Source organism: Oreochromis aureus, linkage group 23 (assembly GCF_013358895.1).
Source record: "Oreochromis aureus strain Israel breed Guangdong linkage group 23, ZZ_aureus, whole genome shotgun sequence".
In the NCBI taxonomy this organism is placed as follows: Eukaryota; Metazoa; Chordata; class Actinopteri; order Cichliformes; family Cichlidae; genus Oreochromis; species Oreochromis aureus.
The window spans coordinates 22,197,808-22,219,616 of record NC_052963.1 but is presented as its reverse complement, the minus strand read 5'-3'; the positions used below and the strand labels follow the sequence as shown (position 1 = coordinate 22,219,616).

The following is a 21,809-nucleotide window of genomic DNA, read 5'->3' as shown; positions in this document are numbered from 1 at the left end:
TGTGGAGGGCTTAACATGGGACATATGGGAAAGTCTTTGCCTGCCAGATCACTGTCTTTGCACAGGCTAGTGCCGGATAATGACACATTGGAGACACAGCAAGTACAGAGTGATAACAGGAGCTGTGCCGTCAGGCTGACTTGGTTGACCCGGCCGCTGGACTGACCGTCGATTGAGTGAAAAGCACTCAGGCTTGTATGATGACCGCATGGCCTATTTTAGCCCAGAGACCCACATATCTGCTGTAGTGTCTGGGTCACTTTACAGCGGATGACTTCACATATGGAGCTCAGGGACGTCTGCACGGTGCTTCTGGCCTTTTTCCGAAAAAACGGCGGCAGTAAAAATGGAGAAAAAGTCAAGATGGGGTGAGTTTTGAACTGCGATTTTCAGCTTTTGACGGAGGTTTTTGGAGCCCTTTGATCATTTTCAGGTCTGTGAAGGAATTTGTCATTGAAGGTTAGAGCTGAATAAAGGGGGATGCAGTTTTGATGAATAGAAATAGTTTTGAATGAAGCGTTTGAAGTCATTGTGGCTTTTGACAGCTGTATGGTAAAAAGAGGAAGAGGACAGGAAGTTTTTCATATGCTAACTGTAGCACCCGCTGTGTTCTGACAGTGCATCATTTTGTACCGCTGCGGATCGCTGTCACATGAAGAGCTCTGAGCTCGTGTGCGTTCTCCGTGTGTGTGTGTGTTTGAGAGGAGGCGAGAGGGGTGTGTTAGCCTTAACATGGTCGGACCCCAGGCTGAAAATTGATTGGAGTCTTAATTGTATTTCCTGGACTGCTGACAAGCACCACACTTGAAATTCAGCCGGCGCGCTACAAGGGTCAGGAGAGTCAGAATTGGCTTTTGCCTTTTGTCCTTTCCTTCGTCTCTCCTTCCCAGAATGATGCTTTGAGTAGGTCTCTGGCAAGCACTTTGAGATTAATCACACTATCACACTGAGCATGTTTTTTATGTAAACTAATGCTCTGTCATCTGAGGGTTATATTCCATCCATCAAAAGCATTTAGCGTGCTCTCTCCCTCACATGTAAATATGTTTCAAGTAGCTGACTTTAGCAAAGACAAATTGCACTGTTTACTTGTCTTGTTTAGCTGGGAGCTTGTCCTGTTCTTTACTTAGCTCTGGAAACATACGTTTGCTTATTTAAATGCACTATTTTAATGCTCGAGGAACCGCATTACTTCATAATTACCTCTCTCGCAAACACTTTCTAACAAATTAATGCTAATTATTCAAAGCACTCTTAGTCATAGTGCTGCGCTACATGAGTTGCTGAAGAAAATGAGATTAGAACGAGTAGTTCAGGCACAGGACGTCAGATCACAGTTCAAAATTCAAGCAGATGCACTACAAGTCAGTTCCAAAAACTGCTGATGTTCTGTTAGCTGTCAGGAATAAGAGAATTTAGTGATTTTCAAATAAATTGGAAACTCTATTTAATTTAATATGATTCTTATGAGACTGAAGAAATTAATTTGCTTGTAGATTTAAGCATTTACGTTATGATTAGGGCAATAAAAGACTGAAAAAGTAAGGTAATGATAAAAAAATAGAAACACCTAGTGCAACCTATGAGGTTAATTAGTAAGATAACTGGATGTACACTTACCAGACTCTTCATTAGGTCCGTCTGTTTAACTGCTCATTAATACAAATGGCACATGGCAACTTCTACTGAAGTTCACAACGAGCATCAGGGGAAAAAAGTGATTTAAGTGCCTTTGAATGTGGTATGGCTGTTGGTACCTGAAGATCTGATTTCTCCCCACACAGCCATCACTAGGGTTTACAGAGGACACACTTATAGATCTGAAAAAGAGAAAACATCCAGGGATCGGCAGTTCTCTGGGTAAAAATGCCTCAGTGATGTCAGAGGAGAATTGGCAGACTGCTTGAAGCTGACAGGAAGGCAAAAGTAGCTCAAATAACCACTTGTTATGAGCAAACTACGCAGAAGAGCATCTCAGCAGCAACAGAAGACCTCACCAAGTGCCATTCCATTTAGCTAACAACAGGAAACTATGGCTATAGTTTACACAGGCTCACGAAATTGGACAATACTAGATTGGAAAAACGTGTCCTGGTCCGATGAGTCTTGATTTCTGCTGTGACATAAAAAACATGAACGCACTGATCCACTGAACACTAGTTGGATGTGCAACTCTGCAGCAACTCTGTGATGCTATCATGTCAATATGAACTCTGAGAAATGTTTCCAGCAGCTTGTCATATCTGTGCTCCAAAGAATTAAGGCAGCTCTGAAGGCCAACAGTATGTAAAATGGTAGTTCACCACTCTGTAAAGGTTTGTGAAGGCAAATGCTTTAAAAGTTTCAGAGAAATCTGAAAATTTCAAAGAATTTGCAGATTCCTGCAACTACAGTATATAACATCATTTACACAGTACCAAAATTCAGAGAAACTGTGTTCATAAAAGACAAGGCTGAAAACTAATATTCAGTGGCCATGTACCTCAGGCCCTCAGTGCATTGAAAACCGGATTGATTCTGTAGTTGGAAATCACTGCGTGGGTGCATTCGTTGTTGAATCTTCAAATGCAAGTGAAAATTTATAGTGTAAAGGAAAAAAAGGGGATGTTTCGAGCTCAGAAGATCTCAGATCTTATTGGAAATCCTGGAGATGGGAGCAATAACTCTGGGAGCCGCGTACACTGCCAGCAGATGTCTTTTTTAGAGAAGGCCTTGCCTATTTCAGCAAGACAACGCCAAACTAAAGTCTGCAACAACAACAAAAAAAAAATCTAAGCAGCAAAAAGAGTAAAACGCTGCTGTCAAAGCCACAGAAGCTGGTCTCTTCAGTTCCCAAATGCTTACAGAGTGATGTTCAAAGAGGAGGTGATGCAACGCTGTGGTAAACATGTCCCTGTCCCCAAGTAACAAACGAGCATAAAATAGAATTTCAACAACATTTTTTTTTTAATATGTTGCCTTTATAACATTTCCCAGTCACATATGGACTTTAAATGATTTGCAAATCTGTGGAAATGTGGTTGTAGCTGTAGCAAACGGAGAAAACGGGAGAGTTATCGCCACGCAGAATAAATCTTTAGTCCAGATGGAGCCAGATTTTTTTTCCTGTCAACAATGAGGACCTCCAGTCCCCCAGCACCACCGCTAAACTTCAAAGTCTTTCTGCCCGAGCCTTCAAAAGGACCAAAGTCTATCCAGTGAGATGCCACACACACACACACACACACACACACACACACACACACACACACACACATCTGTGGCTTCAGTGATCTCTGAAATGGAAGTGGTATGGAAAACGAGGCACCTCCAGAGCGCACCGGGTCTGTTTAGAAACACAAAGGCTCCCTTTCAGGTGTGCCACAGAACCAGACCTTCTCCCTCCTCCACCTCCTCCTCCTCCTCCAGCCACAATATGAGCAGCAGGCAGGCATCCCGAAGCATCAAAGTGTTTCTCACCATCCTGCCACTTTAGTAAAGTGAAGGTCACTGAGGCCTTGCCAGTTCACAGCGAGTTATGCAGGTGTGGACTTGTGTGCAACAAAACCAAACGCCAATGTCATTCGTGTATTCATTTAATTCTTCTGCTTCGCTTTCCCGGCTTATCTGGTGCATGTTTTCATGTATTAGAATAATTTCGACTCCATCTGTTGTGTTGCTTAATGACATGTCATCGCAGTTTAGTTTTAAAAGCCCCCTCCACAAACACACATTTACCCCACCCACTGCTCTACATATTTATAGTGCATTCTCATAAATTGTTGGCAATTCGTTCCTGAATTGTCGCGGATGAGATCAACAAAATAATGAAGTGCTGCTCGGAATCAGCTCAGAGATCATGCACGTCACGTTCGGTTGGAATCAAGAGTCGCAGCTTGAGAAACCGAGTGTGAAACTGAAGGTTAGGTGTTTTTAAAAAAAGGACCTTTGTGACTTTTTGAAAAATTGCCAGGGATTTATCTCTCAGACTGATAGATATCTCAGTGGCATGTTAATACACAAAGGCAGACACTGGTGCTATATCTGTTGGTGGTCACCTGCCCAATTCCCCTCAGCCCCAAGGACGGCAACCGCTTGCAATGCTGATCATGTTCATCCTTGACCCGTGTCGGTGTCTCCGGACATCGAAGCTGTCCGTGTCTACGCCCTCTTTCCTCTATAGGTTGTGCTGATTAAGGGCAGCATTTAAAGCAGAAACTGGAGCAATCTGCCATCAGCTCTGCCTGACTGCCGCTTTGACTGTTCAGTCAGCAGCTAGCAGACTGATTACAGCCGGCTTTATGGCTCAGCCTGGACAGATGGTGTGCCTCCTCTGCCCTGCCTCCATGTGCTCATTTTCACCCACTACTAGCCGAGAGCCACTGCTGATCACTGAAATACCACCAGGAATATCGTTGCGCTCTTCTGCCTTTGGCTCAAAAAATATGAATGGATCAAACCACTGGTCAGTCACGACATTGTGAAAATGAAGACAGACAAAATGAGGAGGGGGTCCTGGCATTTTTATGGTTTCTACTTCTGCAAAATCTGTTGCAGACCAAACACACAACTCCCTGGTGGCACCAGCTTCACTGAAAATGGCAATGCTCCCTACCATGACACTAAAATAAGAAAGACAATAAGAAAGGGCAAAAATAGCGTCCAAGGGAGAGGCCAAGGAGAAAGCCACTGCTGACCAAAAACAACACAAAGGTTCGTCTCACATTTACCAAAAACATCTGGATGATCCCAAGAAAATATTCTGTGGACTGACGAGACAAAAGCTGAACTTTGTGCAAGGTTTGAGTCCCGTTACATCTGACATAAAACTAACAGCATTTCATAAAAAGATCATCACAGCAACAGTCAAACATGGTGGTGGTAGTGTGATGGTCTAGGGCTTCTTTGCTGATTCAGGACGACTTGCTGTAATTGATGGAACCATGAATTCTGCTCTGAAGGAGAATGTCCGACCATCAGGTCATGGCCTGAAGCTTAAGAGCACTTGGGTTATGCATTGGTTATGCAACAATGATCAGAAACACACCAGCGAGTCCACCTCAGAATGACTCAAAAAAAAAAATGAAGGTTTTGGAGTGGTCGAGTCAAAGTCTGGACTTAAATTGGATTGAGATGCTTTGCATTGACCTTAAACAGGCCGTTCATGCTGGAAAACCCTCCAATGTGTCGGAATTAAAACAATTCTGCAAAGAAGAGTGGACGTAATTCTTCCACAGTGATGTGAAACACTGATTTCCAGTTTACACAAACTCTTGATTGCAGTTCTTGCTGCCAAGGGCGGCACAACCAGTAATTAGGTTTAGGAGGCAGTTCATTGTTTCACACAGGGACAGGTAGGTCTGGATAAAATTGATCCCTAAATGAAATCACCATTTAAAAACTGCATTTTGAATTTACTCAGGTTATCTTGACACATGTAAGTGTGACAAATATATAAAAAAAACCTAATAAATCAGAAAGGAAAGTTCCTCACAACACTGTACGTGAGAATCCTGAAACCTTCGAGAATTTCTTTGAATTACACAAGTATTTTTTTAAACTGTATAACAGTGTCCTTGTAGCCCCCACATACAGTTTATGAATGTTTGACATTCTTGTACAAATAAGTAAAAACTTTGATAACATTGCCTGTAAATGTGTAAAGGACTTCCAGAAATTGATTGAAACTCTGGTTGGTTAAACTTTTTGAATGATTCATGCACTTTTGCACTGCCTCAGTAAGTAATCCAAGGCCTTCTGTCACACTGACAGGCACATGAGTCATGACTTTGAAGCTGGAGAGAAAAGGAGGTGATAGTCCTTGCTAATGCAAATAGCATGCGGCAGACTGGGTTGAATGTCGCTCTGAACGTTCAAATTTACATCTCAACTCTTTCCGTGTGGGTCCTTCCTTGTTTAACTTCACCGCAAATCAAACCAATCAAAAGTTGAAGAAGAAGATGGTGTCATGAATCCAGATGATTCCCAGCTGACAGTGTCAATGTTTCTTCTTTTGTCGAGACTTTTTATTTATTTTATTTTATTTTTTACAATGACTGCCTGTCACTCCTGATCCTCCGGTGCTCCTGAATGTCAGTTTCATCTTATCACTTCCGTTTACATGATCCCAGCTGGGCCCAAGATTATCTTTCACAGCTTATCTGGTGCTGGGGTAGGTTTTCTTTTCTTTTTCACAGAATCACAAAGTGAACGCCTGTGGGGTGAAAGGTCACCGTACAGCGCTGGGGATTGAGAGGGCATGTGGCTGCTATTCAGATGGAAATAGGTAGAGGTGTTTTCACTCTTTGGTACCTGTTCTGCATGCAGCTTGCAGCGTTCGCAGCACAAAATAGGAGCAAAAGATTGTTTCTGAGCAGACGGGGCCTTGAAGGTCAGGGTCGCTCGCTCGGTTTGTGCTGCCGTGATTGCGCTTAATTCAAGTCATCAGCGGACGTGAATACGGCTGTGCGCTGACACACGCCTAGAAAATCTCACACAATAAGTCGGTAAACACTGCGACTGCAGTTTTTTGCACTCAGTCTGGTCATTTTGGACGACATGTTCCTCGCATAGCGAGCGGAGCAGAAATTGGGATTCAGTCCAGAAAAATTACGACTCATCCATCTTGTGTCTCTGGCTCTGATTCAGTCCCATTCGCTTTTCATTTTCACTTCTGAGCCATTTGTGTGTGTGTTTGTGTGGGCTTTCTTATGGAGAGTATTAAAAAAAAAGGAAGAAGAACGCAATGATCCGTTTCAAACAGCAAGCCTTTAGCTTGTAAACAGATTCCATATCAGATGTTTTTAGCCGAACATTTGACTCTGCTCATCGTTTTGAGGCTGCTGGTATCATATGGGTTGGGATGTTTTATATACTGTTGAGGTCATTTGGACCTTGGCTCTGAGTTACTAGCTTTTTTGGAGTAGTGGAACCTAAAACCTTGAAAGGCACCGTTATTAGCCTTTATCTATCTTTTTTTGCTTGGGTGAGCATGCATGAGAACAAGAAGTCCTCAAAATTAAATTAAAAAATGCACCATCCTGCAGAAAAACACATCTGCCGGTACATGCCTCAAATCTGAGGGTGGTGGTGGAGGTTTTATTAGATTTTTCAGGAAAGATGAGGGCTTGGTTTACAGTAAGACAGGAAAATACAGTACATGCACTACCCCATCTAAAAATGGGGCAGGTGCAGGGCCAGAAGACGTATCAACACATGAAAAAGTCCAGCTTTAACTATTTATTATTATTATTATTTGTTGTTTGGGATCATTATCATGATGAAAAATGAAGATGTTACCAATCAGATGCTTTCACCAATCTTCTACATTGTGAGAGAGAACAATTTTGACAACACTCAGACCCACCCATATGGAAAAGAAATAGTAAAAACTTATAAAAGACTTGCATAATATGTGTCCTACTTCATATAGTGAATCATATAAGGCTTATATGATTTACTCATGAAAGTGGCCACTTTCTCATTACTTTCATATATTGTTTTAGGAAGTATCCAAAACATACAAGTTTCATTTATGTAATTTTTCAAGGGATCTTATATCTGTTTTCACTCTTGTATGCTTTTCATACAAGTTTCACACAAGACAGATACAAACTTTATAAGATTTATATATATCTTTTCCATATGGGTAATTTCATGTGTAAAAAAATTTAGATTTAGAGCTAACAGGAAAATAAACTGTTTTAGAATTACACTTCTTCACTCCTACATGTTTTGTTGACCCTACATGCACCCTGAGCTCCTCCGTACGCACACAGTGGCAATGTATAACATTAGCATACTTCCTCCTTTGCTGGGTTGATATTTAGCAATGATGTAGTATAAAATTAAATAAAATAAAGAACTTAAGATTAGTTTTAAGGACATTATAGCCTCTGACTTTTAGGTGTCCACATCATCATCATTTCCCACTAATGCATCTTTTTTTTCTGATGATGTGTGTTTTGTGTGCGCAGGATGGAAGAGACAGTGCGGTCGCTGCTGCAGAATCAGGGTGTCCTGGAGCAGACTGCTGTGGACACGGTGGACATCATGAAGGTCTACAAGGTAAACTCTCATTTAAACATCTCATTACAGAGACTGTGATGCCAGTGATGGTCCAGAGAGAGGTTATTCTTAAAGCTGCTTCAATCTTAGGGAAAGGTACAGAAATAATGAAAGGACAAGTGAAGATTGTTATTTTCAGAATTTATTTACTGACATGCAGTGATCATTTAGTAGAGACATGCATCTTTGTCTTCCACTGTTTGTTTTTTCCTATTTAGCTGAGAGCCTGGGTATCGACTAAAGCCAGACTGAGTCAAGGTGAAAGAATTCATTCCCGGCCCTGTTATGTAAGAGAAATAGCTGCTGGGATTGAGCAGAAATGCAGAAAGAATAAGTAATACCGTGTATTTTTGAAGCTTGGGTCACCTTTGGGGTCTCACTTCACAATTTGGAGCTGAACATGTTTACACAGTGTTGCAGTGCAGAAATGCTCTGTCTATCATCAGTTTGGCGTTATCTGAGAGGCCTAACTGTAGAAAACAAATGTTCTTTTGCTCCCAGCTATGTGTGCTGCATTCATTTGTAGTCTTGAAAATACTTCAGACTCTTAGAGTATTTATTAAGCCTCACTGGTCATTTGTTTCTTATATGTCACACTAGGGGCACACGGTAACTACAGTGTCCATAAAGCAGCAGCCACATTATTGTCTTTAACTTCGAGCCGGTGAAATGAGAGCGAAATGCCTCGAGGGAGGAGAAGAAAAGGGCAGCCACTAGTTCATGAAGTATGCAATAAAAAGAGTGTCTTTATTAATGACTCCATGTGTATATCACAAGACAGGAATAGATGCAGAAAGAAAACAATCCTTGACTGATTAGTGCGAATAAAAGTGTCCCAAATAAAGAACAAGGACCGTAAAGTTCACTGTCAGTGGCTCTATTGCTTATGTATTCCACTGAGTACATGTGAAACATGGGTTTAGCAGCCGTAATAATAGACTCATGTCTGAAAGTTGTCCTGAGGCGCAAAAGCTTCATCATAAAAATACAACTCGACAGTGCAGTCTTATGAAATATATATCAAATGAATCCACTTTGTTAATATGCAGATAACGTTGTCTGTGCATATAAAATAATCCCTTAAAAAGGGAGTGTGGGGGGAAGAAACACTCGGTCATTGGGGTAAAAACTTTGGGGTTCTGAGCATGAAGTACGAAATCTGCACTTCATCTAATGGCCACTTGAGGCTGTTCCCCAAAAGCGATTCAGTTCACCCTGGACACCCATATTAGAAAATACTTTACAGCTATAGAAAGCACATTTACAGTTTAATACAAGAGTGTTTCTGACTTCTGTGCTTCGTTCTTCACAAAAACTCTGAGTGGGGTTAATTTTTTAATAACATTTGCTAACCTTTGGTTGTAAGTGGGATTTGAACCTTACTCTTCCAAGTGAAACTTCTGTACTCTTTATCTAAAGCCTTAAAAGGAAAACAATGGACAAACTTAAGGAAAGAGCCAACTTTAATAAATTTTCCATTAAATACTGGAATTCGGGGTAGCAACTGTGCTAATGGATTTCTGCTAGTACCCACTTCCACTAATTGGACTTAATTGGATCTCTCTAATGTTGTTTGCAGTTGAATTATCTGAGGAAAATTATGACCTGCTGTGATGTATAGAAGATTGTGGTTTATGAATTAAGTTATTTTATTACAGTGTAATTAAATCTATACCGTAGATACATCATAACCATTAACACTGAAGAAACCCTATGCCATTCCCTGACGTGCACCTCCATTGCCTCGATGTAGCCCAAAACGCCTTTGATTGGCCTGTTTATGCATTTTCAGCTACTTCTTCTGCTGCCATTTTCAAAAGCGACTGTAAGATAAGGGATCAACTTGAAGAGAGAAAATCAGCCACCAAATTGTTTTTTTGGTGCCAAAGTTGCACGAACAGGTATAAATGCTGGCAACAGTATTGGCTACTTGCCTTGGCTCAACACAGAAGTCTAAAATAAGCTTTAGTCTCTTACTTAGGAACCTGTTATCAGATGGCACCTTGCTAACTACACTTGCTAGTGTTAGCTTATAGCTTAGAACTCATTGTACTCTAAACATGGTAACTTTTGCCGTCAAAATACCAACAAGAACGCCAACACTGCGAAGTTTTTATAACTGCAGAAGGTGGACATCTAGAAAAACCCATTGCAATTAAACAACAGGGAGACCCCCCTCTCAATTGTTCTTTGCCCCTCGTACCAGTCAGTGCTAATTTTTGTCTTCAAGTGAGATTTGAACTCTACTCTCCCAAGTGAAAGTTCTGTGCTCTTTATTTAAAGCCTAAAGAGAGACCAACAGGAAGATCGGGAATCTGTATCCCCCTCAAAACCTTAGCTAGTATATCCTGAAAGGCTACTATATATACAAGATATTTTTTATGCTAGCTATATTGTACTACATTACCATTAGTATGTTAGCATGGCAGCTCTCTATACAGTGAACTGCTAGCTAGATTAAAGCAAATTAAAATGGATATACATCACATAAACCTTCATGGAAACAATAGATCACAAAATGATAACAGATATGTGAAGGACTTGGATTTCTTTTTCTTTTTTAGCAACAGAAGTCAAAAATTTAAAAACAAGCTAAACTCAGTGAGCTGCTGCTTGATGTAAACTGTAAACATTTCCTCATGTGATCAGCAGTGGATGGAGAATATACTTGGAGGGTTATTGTGCTATTCCCATATGCTGTATAACTAAACACCAGTCGCTCCTACGCAGTGATGTGCTCCTGCTGCCGCTGCTGTATTCTGTGTGTTCAGCAGGCAAACTCAATAACTTGAAAGGGCAACGTGAGGGACAAAGTTCCCTCCCCTCTCCCACTCCAGACTCTCTCTGCGGAGATTATTACAGAGCCCTTTAACGCCGTCTGATGAGCAGTCTCTCAAATCACAGGCATCACAGGCAAACGAAAGCAGACTTAAAACCTTGACTATAAAGTATTGCCTTGAACACAATTGTCTGATGGAATCGAGCAAGATTGAAAACCTAATATGTGTTTAGACGAGATTCAATCAAGCGGGGGGGGGGGGGTATTCTGAAGGACATTATTTCCAATTCCTTTTAGAAGAAAGTAGCAGCTTGGTCTGTGCAGCTTTCAGATTTGAAAAATATGAGTTGCGGCTATTCATCTGTGATGCTAACCTCGTTTTTGTCCAGCACATTAACCGCAGGTGTCTTCAGACTTCAGAGTTGTCTGCTGAGGAGGAAAATTTTAAGGCACATGCACAGTGATACGTCGCACTCAAGTTCTCACTCTGCTCTTGTGACTTAGGGTGCAATAATACCTTCATTGTCATCTAGCTAATATGTTATTAACATTTATTCAACACATCGTTTGCCTACTGCTGGTGGTCAGAGGGCCCGGTGGCGCCAGTGTCCGGCAGCCTCGCCTCTGTCAGTGCGCCCCAGGGCAGCTGTGGCTACAACGTAGCTTGCCATCTCCAGTGTGTGAATGTGTGTGTGAATGGGTGGATGACTGGATGTAGTGTAAAGGGCTTTGGGGTCCTTAGGGACTAAGTAAAGTGCTATACAAATGCAGGCCATTTACCATTTACATCTTTTTACCAAAAGCCTGCAGTTAGTAAGTATGAAGAACTGCAACTAGGGATCAATTCAAGAGGTTTTAGGATAAATCTGAAGGGTCACAAGATGATTAATTTGTGAGGAAAAAAAAGAAAAATGTGGCTCTGTGCATCAAATTTGGGCCTTTACCTTCCAGCTTTTCCTCACATATTTATTTTATCCTGTGAATCTTTGCCTCTTGAGGCCTTTAACACCGGTTCAAATGAAAGAAATCAAAGACCACTGGAGGAGAAAATTGCCCTAAATGATCAAGCACTGAGACACTGCTGATTTTAAAGAAATCAGCCACACTTGAATATCAGATACAGCTAAGTGTTTTACTTCATCAGGCTTGAACATTTATTCAAGTGCAAGATTTGGTGTAGAAAAATAACAATTCTTTTCTCAAGAATCATCAGTATGTTCAAGCTCTTATGACTGAGGTCCTTACTGGACTCCTGAAAGACCCAAACAAAAGTGCTTAGAACTCTCCAGAACCAAGCGCTGTATATCAAAGTTTCTAGACTAACAGGATTAACGTGCTGTTTATTTTGTTGGGAGTTGGAAGGTGTCAAACTGTGTCAGTTAATTGAATTACTGTGACGTAGTAACAATGCAAACAGATAAATACCCAGTTTTGCATCTTTGTAAATGGTGAAACCTCTAATAAAAATTCCACTATATTTAAAAGAAATCGTCAATCGTCAGTCCACTAAATGTTACCGCCACAGGCCAAAGACAGAAAAGTCACCAAGGAAGTAAATGTCACCCCTTAATTGGCCAGACTGGATCCCTCATACCTGAGAAGGTTGCTGGACGAGGATAGCACGCTGTTTATTTGCAGTTTATATATCAGCAACTATTCAGCAACACATTTTTGAGAAATATTTGCAGGCAGTGAAGTGAAATATTGGAAACACTGGTTGTTCTTGATTCCGTCATTATTTGCCTGTTTTTGTCCATACCCATGATTCTCTAGTAAAACTAAATTTTACTAATTAAAACTCAGTCAGTCAGTTTTAGTTAGTATTACTGCTCACCAAGCACTATTATTTGTCGACTGACTTTTAGTGCCAACTTGAAGTTGATGTTAGAGGAAGTGCGGCTTTGCTTGCCCAGAACTCCAGCTGGGCAATCACTAGTTGTGGGCAAGCACTGACTTGGTTTTCCTTGAAAGTCCAAAGACCAAATCTGAGTACATCTCATCAAAAACAATTGTTATTTTGTCCCCAGGTTTATTTAAGTTTTCTTATTTCAGAAATTATCTTATACTGACTACTTCTTGTCTCTTACACTTATTAAGGTACGGTGAAATGCAATATTTAGAGAACATCAATGCTCAAATCTTATTAACATGTTCAGCCTATGATGAGCGCTTGCAAAGGTCACCAGCTGCAAACACTGGATCCACTATTTTAAGTTTAAAAATGCCAGAGAGCGATGACTTTTATATCTAAACTACTGCCAAACCAAAATTCACTTCAACTGAAAAGTGGAGTCAGCTACTTTTACACCTTTTAAAGTAAAAAACGCAGAACAAAGTGCGCATCAGTTTTCAAGATCTAAGGTGATGTCTTCAAATTGTTTTCTCAGACAAACACCTGATAGAAAATAAAGAAAAACAAAAGCAGGAACAATCCACTTTGGGCTTGTTTTCTTCTTTAAAAATCACTTACATTACTATAGATTGTTTGTTTTTTTTTCAGCCCTTGTAGCAAAGAAGCAGATGATCTTTTTCCAGCAAATAGTGATGGATAGATGTTTTCAGTAAGCATCTAATGTGAGGCTCCAAAGAGCCCTTGAAAAGCATGAATAGTGTTCTAACTGTGACCAAGAGTTTCCTTTTAGCAGTTTGGCGCTAGCCAGGCAGTACCTCATTATTAGCTACTTATAACCAGTGTTTAATTATCACAGATGCCAGGAAACACCAGAGGAGAAGAGACAGGAAAAGATTGCTGGCAACGAGACTGCGTGAGACAGACGCTGTGTAAGGGCAAAGAGGGAGAGCACAGGAGCCCCATTATACAGAAAAGAAAGCCCCTGAAGGTCACTGCCACTCTTTAGAAAACAAGAGAAACATGATTAGGGATTATGGGATGTTTTGGAGCTCTGTTGCTGAAGCTGCTTCCCTGTTGTCCCATCTGCCCATCTGATCCTCTCCCCTTTTCCTTTCTTCTTCATTCACTGCCTCCTTCCCTCTGAGTTCTGCCTTTCACGCCTCCTTAACCATTTTACCCTGAAACATTTGTCATACCTCTATTTTCAATCCTTTCCTCCCATCTGCTCTGCTTTTTGCTCGCCAAATTCCCGCTTTGATTTTCTGTTCCTTATTTTTACCCCTCTAACCTCTTTTTGCTGTCTGTGCATCAGGATAAACTCTCTGAGGAAGTGCAGAAACAGCACGACGGCCCCGTAGAGAAGGGCTCCCTGCCGGCGACTCAAGCGGAGCCGGACCCCAGGCTGCTGCCGAATCCTGAACATGATGCCAGCCAAGCAGAAGAGGATAAAGACAAAACCAAGCTCCTGCTGGAGCGCCTCAAGGCCCTGGAGGTACTAACTCGCCACCACGCATTTCTGTTCTCTCTCTAAGTCTCTCCTGCTTTGAATTTCTCAGCTTTCTTTTTCTCTCTGCCTACCTCCTTTTCCTTCTTTGTTTTCTTCATTCGTGCCTCTGTATACTTCTTGCATCCACACTCCTAGCCACCCCTGGCTATCCTTTGTGGCCAGCCCGTCTGACAGTTGTCAGAGCCCTTGCTCGGTTGTGTCTGAAAGCATGACAGCTCATCAAATTCTTCGGTCTCCTTCGTTTGGAGAGCAAAGTCATCCTGTGAGAATCGCCGCCGGGGCCTCGGGCTGTACTCCAGCTTTGGTTTGTTTTCCTCTGCGCTTGGGGATTTGAGCTATACTCCGCCACGAGCCAAAGCAGCCAGAGCAGACGCTCAGCCACAGCGATCTACGCTGATTATTTTTTGTGCTGAAGCCACCAGACACATATCCGCTCAGATCTCTTCAGTAATTAAAGTGCTCAGGCTTAATGAAGTTAGGCTTTTAGTCTTCACTGATACACTCCTAAGTGGCTCCACGTGGCTTTTTGGTTTTGGTGTGGTGAAGGGTGCGTGGCACTCGGTCTTACCCCGAGTCATGTCACTCATTTCATATATTATCATCCCAGTGAGTGGATGTCATCCTTTGTTATTTGTCACATGCAAACGGCCAGGAGCTGCCCTCTTCTACCTTCTAGTCTGGCTGAGGAGGCTATTATCCTCCGCTGCATCAGTGATAAACAGAGAGCAACACAGATTATCTAGGAGGAAGTGAAGAAGTAGTAAGAAATGTCATGATCATTTCCTAACCTCAGCCAGACACTTTGGTGCCTAAGCTTAACCCAGGGGTCTCAAACTTCCAGCTCCAGAGCCACACGTGGCTCGTTTATCCAATTTCAGCAACTCTTCTAATGACGGTAACAAAAGAATTTAATTATAAAAATGAACAAAGAGGTTTTTTGTTTTGCTTTTTTTTTTTTTTTTTTAAAGATAGTTTTCTTACTGGTGTGCTTGATCTGTGCACTTCAGTTATAACTGAAATGAAAATGTTACTTTTACTAAAGCTATTATGCCATATAAAGCACGACCGATATAGCATTTTTACGACTGATACTGAGATTTGGTGATTTTAAAAATCTGATATATCGGCCGATATTTTATTTCTTTTAGACACACATTACAGTAAACAAATTTTCCAAAAATATGTTATGCATAATGATTAGTCATTATTAAGGTAATATGATAACACAGTTTAAACATGATCTTGTTTTATTGGCATGACTCGTCATTTACTCGTTTACGCTCGACTTGGATCAGCTGGTTATTGTTTGTGCCGTTCCAAACACATTAAAGAGAGGCTGCAAAGGGAGTGCCCTCTGGTGGACAAACTATGTAACATCAACATTCATAACATGGTTGAAGGGTGTTTTTCCTACCTCTGGTTTACTTTTTAAATTTTCATTTACTGGCCTTTGTAAATGGCAATTCCAAAATAGCTACGTTCAGTCAATAATATCAGCCCAGCAGATATATATCAGTCACGCTCTAATGCTATATGTTTTATTAATCAAAAGCAGGCTTGAAGTAGGCCTTTATATGTCAGTAGATTGTTTTTTTTTTGTTATTTCAAATATAAAAACTTATTATATATAACAAGTACACAGTATTGCACCTCTTACTTAAGTTAATAGTGTAATATGTATTTAGCTGATTTCATTATAACCCCACACACAGCAGTGAATCCATACAGCTTGTTTAGGGCAAACCTTGCTAAAAAGTGGCTCTTTTGATAGTAAAGGTTGTTGACCTCTGATATAAACAAACAGCACACATATTAAATAAAAGTAGAGTGAATAAAATTGAAAATAAAAGGCAAGTTGTTAGAAAACTTAAGTATAAAAAAATAGTTTTGAGCTCTGGATTAAATGGATAAAGCTTCCACCACCATTCTTGCTTCATTCTGCTGAATTTAGTTGCTGTTTTCTGCCCTTTGCTTCTGTTTCGCTTGGTGGAGCAACTTGCATTTAATGAGGTGGGAATTACCTACTAGATACTACAGAGTACCTTCTAGTCAAGTTAATGGGTTCAAAATAAGTGCTCATGAACATTTTTGTGTACACAGGCTGATAATAAAGCAATCCAAATATTTCAGCAGATGCCATCTAACAATTAAAACAATCCAAATGCGTGTAGGAAAATAAAGATGACTCTTTGGTAGCAAGAAAGACACATGAAGGAGAAAGAAGTGAAAAAGTAAAAACAGTCCTCAGAGTGTATTTGATCTTTTCTTCCTTGTGTTTGTTCGTCCCTGAAAGAAAACAGACCCTAATTACAGCAAAGTGGCAGATAATTGCCTGCCTGTTGCTCCTCCAGCGGTGAGTTATCTTCTGAGACTGGCGGAAAGTATGGTCAACCTGTCCCTGCGATCCATCTGGTGAAGCGCATTACGGAGACGCTACATTTTAAACAGCTTTATCAAAAGTTATCTGCCGTTTTTATTCCTTGCTGCTGTGTGGGTGATGGATGCACCCCCAGCTAAAGCAGCAGGAAACAAAACAGAGGCAATACATCACTGCCCCTCATTGTGCATAAACTCCACTGGCACTAAGTAAGCACTGCCCGGCTCCTGTTTCTGTTTCTCTTCATTAACTTGGCAGGCACGCGCTGCAGTCTGTAACCGGGGCCTAAATGAATACACATAGCACATTCCGGGAGAAATGGCCACTGGTCATTTTACTGATTAGGTGATAAGGGCATTAAAGCTAAAATTACCCGGGAGTCCACAGCTGACAAACACAACCTGATAAATATTTAACAAAGACCCAAAATGAAAACGTGTGAACCTGTTGTAAGACGTGTCAGGGTACATACATTATATATGGATTAGGTTGAGTCTCAAGATGTCTGTACTTTACATATTGGTGGATAAACTGGAGAAGCTATAGGTTTGAAATTGCTGTAATATTCTTTGACAGCATACATATATTCCTATCAGCTATGTAAATTGTTTTGATTTTACCCATCCCAGTTCATTACTAGGAAGCACCAAATGACAGGGAGATAAAGTAGAGTACTAGTTGATGAAGAAAATGACTAAAGAGCTAAAGAGCCAAAGAAATGTTCCCAGAGAATGGTGGAGCCCAAAAATAGAGCATAAAGAAGAGTCTAATAATTAAATTATTAGGCGGCTAAACAGTGATTATAAAGCGAGAATAAACTACTGTCAAAAGAAGATTAGTATACCTTGTACAGTAATTTGAATTTTGCTGTATGGTTCTGTTCTGGAACATTCCCACCTTCACATTTACATGCACTGTATGAACTAAAGTGCTTGGCCACCTACACTTCCAGGAGCTGCTCAGACATAGAAACCCACACCATTAACATGAAGCTCCTGGAGCACAGTTTTTGTGCTGAGGTTAATGCCAGAGGACTTAGCATAGCATTGTTTACGCACTCATTGACTTGGGTCTGTATCTTTATGTAGTCTGCCTTTTCCTGGCTGAGTTGCTGTGGACCTTTAATGCTTCCACTTTCCAGTAACACCACCTACATTTGATTGCGGAATATCTAGGAGTAGGCCACAGAGGTATAAAATAAAAGATTAAGCTGTGGAACCCAATAATTTTGACCCAATAATTTTGGAAGAATAAAGTCCAGTACAAAGCAGGCATCAATGATAACAGGCATGCCATTTGTTAAGTCAGACTTTACTCAGCGTTAAATTGGGAAAATGGGGTTCAGTGGGGTTGCAAAGCAGCTTGCAGATGCAAGTTAAATAGACTTTCATGACTTCTATGAGCAACATTAAAGGTGACTTAACTTAAAAGTTTGAACAGTGAAGCCAGTGCAGTCGTGCCTTAAACCTGCATTCTTTTAAATAATCACTAGGGGGCGACAGCTGTGGTTGCAAAAAAACTTCCAATGCTGTAGACGTCTGTGGGAAAATGCCCCTCAGCCCTGACCTGTGTACACACTTTTCAGATGAGTTCATGAGCTCAGTCATTCATTTTGGATTGTGTTAATTATTTAAATTAATTAAATATATTCTCTAAATTATGGTCATTCTAATGATGAGAAGGACATTCATTAAATGTTTCACTGTTAGATGCACCTCTCGCTTGTCAAATCTGGTTTCAAAACAGCAGGATGGTAACTGTGACAATGTTTCAAACCAGTGGGTGATGTCATGGTAGCTATATCGGTCTTTTGTATTGTCAGTGGTGACTTCAGATGAATCCTGTTTCATTTCTAATGGCAACAAACAGCTGTAAAATGGCCCAAAATAGATTTTTTTCACATAACATGAACATTATTAAATAATTGAAGGATTACACAGATTATATTATGTAGGCGTCTGCTCTGCCCCAAGTCATGAATAGATTTTAAAGTTAGTTACAAGAATTGTTATTTACACTGACATTATGACTGCAGGGTTGTTGTTGTGTTATAATAATACACTGAACTATGTCAGAATATGATAGCGGGATTACACGGTTTGAATGAGAAGGTTTATTGTCAAATTTTTAGTGCCTGTTGTGCTGAGTTGTACTATTTTCAATGACAGACTAATCCTTTTACCTTGATTCTGGGTCTCAGAAAGCATCATCCCTGAAAAATATTAAATTTCAGTCTCAACACAAAGAAAGTTCATTTTCTGCCACCTGCCAAGGATGTGCTCCCGCTTACGTGTTTTCCCTGGTGTAGACACCTCAGGGCTTTCAGTTCACCGCCATTCATTCTTCTAACAGCGACATAATTCAATGCAATGAAATGTTTTTACTATTTTGGCATAGTAACCTTGAAATTAAATGCTATATGATTATTTAGTATAAAATTTCTGGTGTCTTCTGAGGGGCAGGAATGTAAATAAGCCATCCAAACCGTGCTACCTCACAGACCTAAATGTCACATGCATGTGTTTCCCTGTGCAGCCCAGTTGCTAAGAGAGCGGTGCACTTCCAGGTTGCTCATCTCTATAACTACAGCACAACGAAAGAAGGAAATGAGCACGTCCAGTCGCCAACACTTAAACGCCACTAAAACGACGCAGCAAACCTCGTTTTAGGCTGCGCGCGGACGTGTCAGACAACGCCTCATACTGAAGCTTGAGTTAAAGAAAATGAGCCGCCGTGTAGGCAAAGCTATGGCTAAATCATCACATATTTTAAAAAGTCATGCTCATTCTTCTGCAGTTAATGATGGGAATATGAGTCTTCACTGGCACGTTTTAATCATAACTTAAGTTGTGTAACAGTGATAAATACACTGTCAGGGGGATTTCCCGAGCCAAATGCATCTCTTGAAAATAGAAACTAACACATGAGACGCTCGAGCTCTCTTTAATTGCTCAGGCCATTCATTAGATTTGCACTCATAACCACACGTTGCAGGCTTTGAGGCTTTAATTAGTCAGTGTTTCTTTGTAAGACGGCATCGTTGGAGTGTTTTGGGTTGTAATCATGTTTCCCATGTTTTCATCAAGGGATTGGTAGTTTCTAGTAAAGGGCAGAGGGCGAGAGAACCAAAGAGTCTGACAGCTCCTAATATGCTGCCTGCCTCTGACAAATTGGAAACTCCCAGAGATCAATAAGACGCCGCCTCATCGCTTGGCAAGCAGAGGAGATATTCTTATTAGGTCCGGGCTCCAAACGGCTAGCTGCCGCCCCAAAGTTCAGCATCGTAACTTCCATCCCCTTGACTTTTTTCTCAGTTGCACTTGGTAAATTTTTATTGGCCGTCCTGGTTCAAAGTTGACATATGACCTTTGTGAGGGAATTCTCAGACTTAGCCGGAGCTATGCTCGATTGCCGCTCCTGTCTCTGTTGTTTTTTGTTGCATCAAACGTAACTGGAGTGTGTGTTCTTTGCAGGAGGAGAACTCCGCCCTGGCCTCAGAGAATGAGAGTCAGAGGGAGCAGTACGAGCGCTGTCTCGACGAGGTGAGTGCACACCTTGTTTATCTTTACTCATTCCAGGCAACATTCAAGGACGCCGTGTGGCTTGTGAGATGTTTTACTTACCTTGAAACTGAATTTGTTTTGACAGAATAAAATAAATTGTATTGTGGAGCTGAAGATTAAGGCTTTAATGAGGTTCTGAGCCATGCTATGGTTATCTTACAGCTTGGCAATTTACTCCAGCCGCAGCTCAAGGAAGGCTGGAGAGAATTTGTTGATAATGACAATTAATTTTATTTTTCATGCAGCTAAATCTTAATGCACACTCTTTTTTCTGACATTTTTTGTCTTTTTTCACATTTATTTACTTTTAAACCGTTAAGTAACAACACACACACACACATTTACATAACTCTATACTATCCAGGCTAAGTTAATAGATTGCACTTGTCTTTGGAATGTCAAATAAAGAATCTAAAACTTCACAACTACATGGATACTACTTATTTTCCATGCTTTTAGCAGCTGCAGTATACAGCGCAAGTAGCTGGTAGGCCATCAGTATATCTATCAGATGCCAAGACAGGAACTGTGGTACACCATAAGGAAGTCAGGAGTGGGAGAAAGGACATGTATGAGGATAGGCAGACAGTAGGTGTGACAGATGGGTTCAAGTTGGAAGTTGGGATACCTGATAACAATTTTCTAAAAGTGAAATTCAAAGACACAACTAGAATTTCACTCATCAAAACTGAAGCATAGACTTCTTTACAGGCTGTCAATACAGTTACCCACACATTAAGTTGTATTATTTGACAACTAGTTGCATTAAAAATACTCCAAAAAGCACCAACACCACAAACACAGCAGCTCAAAGTATCTGAAGTTAAGCCTAGTGGAAACTACTAGAATTTCACTCTTCGAGACTGATGCACTGAAGTACAGTTATGCACACATTAGACTGTAAAAGGCACCGACACTACAAGCACAGTCACTCAAATTAGCTTAACCTAAGCTTATCGTACAGCTGTTATAGCATACGGCTGGTATCCATCCCTCTGTACAGTTCTCATGGAAGCTGAAATTATTTATAGAGCCCAAAATGTTTTTTGCATTAGATTTTAAACATGTTTATTTCTGCTGTAAAGTTGGTCATTTTAATATGAAAATCTGCAGGGATTGACTCATACTTGGTGCCAGCCTCAAGTGGCCATTTGAGGTACTGCAGTCTCTTTTGCTCCTTAGCTACTTATTTTTCCTTCTTTTTGTAACTGTAACGTGCAGTTAAGTGCTTGTGATGCATTTCAGAAATGCAAGTCTGAAATGTCAGCGTGTAAGTAGCTTCATCCTGACGTGAAACAGTGTTTGTGCAGAAATAGTTTACATAACAAAATCACTTCTGTGCCCTCTGGTTATTTTGCGAGAGCTTGTTAAGCACTGTTTAGGGAGCCGCATGAGGGAAATGAAGCAGCCCCGGCTCTGGGCTGTGCCTGCTTGCTGAATCACTCCGGGATGGAGGGAGCGCTGCTAAAGGAAAGCATGTCCAGCAGGGACAAGTCGCCCAATTTGTCCTCAAACCGACAAGCTCAGCAGACTGAGCAGATCTGCCGCAGGGTGGGAAAGACTGGTGAGAGCATAAGGGGAAATAAAAATGAGAGGGGGTGAGGAAGAAGATCGAAAGTGAGTGGTTAAAAAAAAGAAAAGAAAAGAAAGTACAGGGAAGGAGGGGCATTGTTATACAGAGCTGC

The 21,809-nt window shown here is 40.9% G+C and overlaps 1 protein-coding gene across 8 annotated transcripts in view; it reads left to right on the top strand.

Moving 5' to 3' along the window:
• Positions 1 to 21,809, top strand: part of LOC116332073 (nck-associated protein 5) — a 178,036-nt gene that overhangs the window by 114,901 nt on the left and 41,326 nt on the right. For all 8 annotated transcript variants that reach the window (XM_039606869.1, XM_039606868.1, XM_039606871.1 and 5 more), the window contains 3 exons: positions 7,956 to 8,046; positions 13,990 to 14,169; positions 20,035 to 20,103. In XM_039606869.1, coding sequence (XP_039462803.1) covers positions 7,956 to 8,046; positions 13,990 to 14,169; positions 20,035 to 20,103 — 340 coding nt within the window. The remainder of the gene's footprint in view (positions 1 to 7,955; positions 8,047 to 13,989; positions 14,170 to 20,034; positions 20,104 to 21,809) is intronic.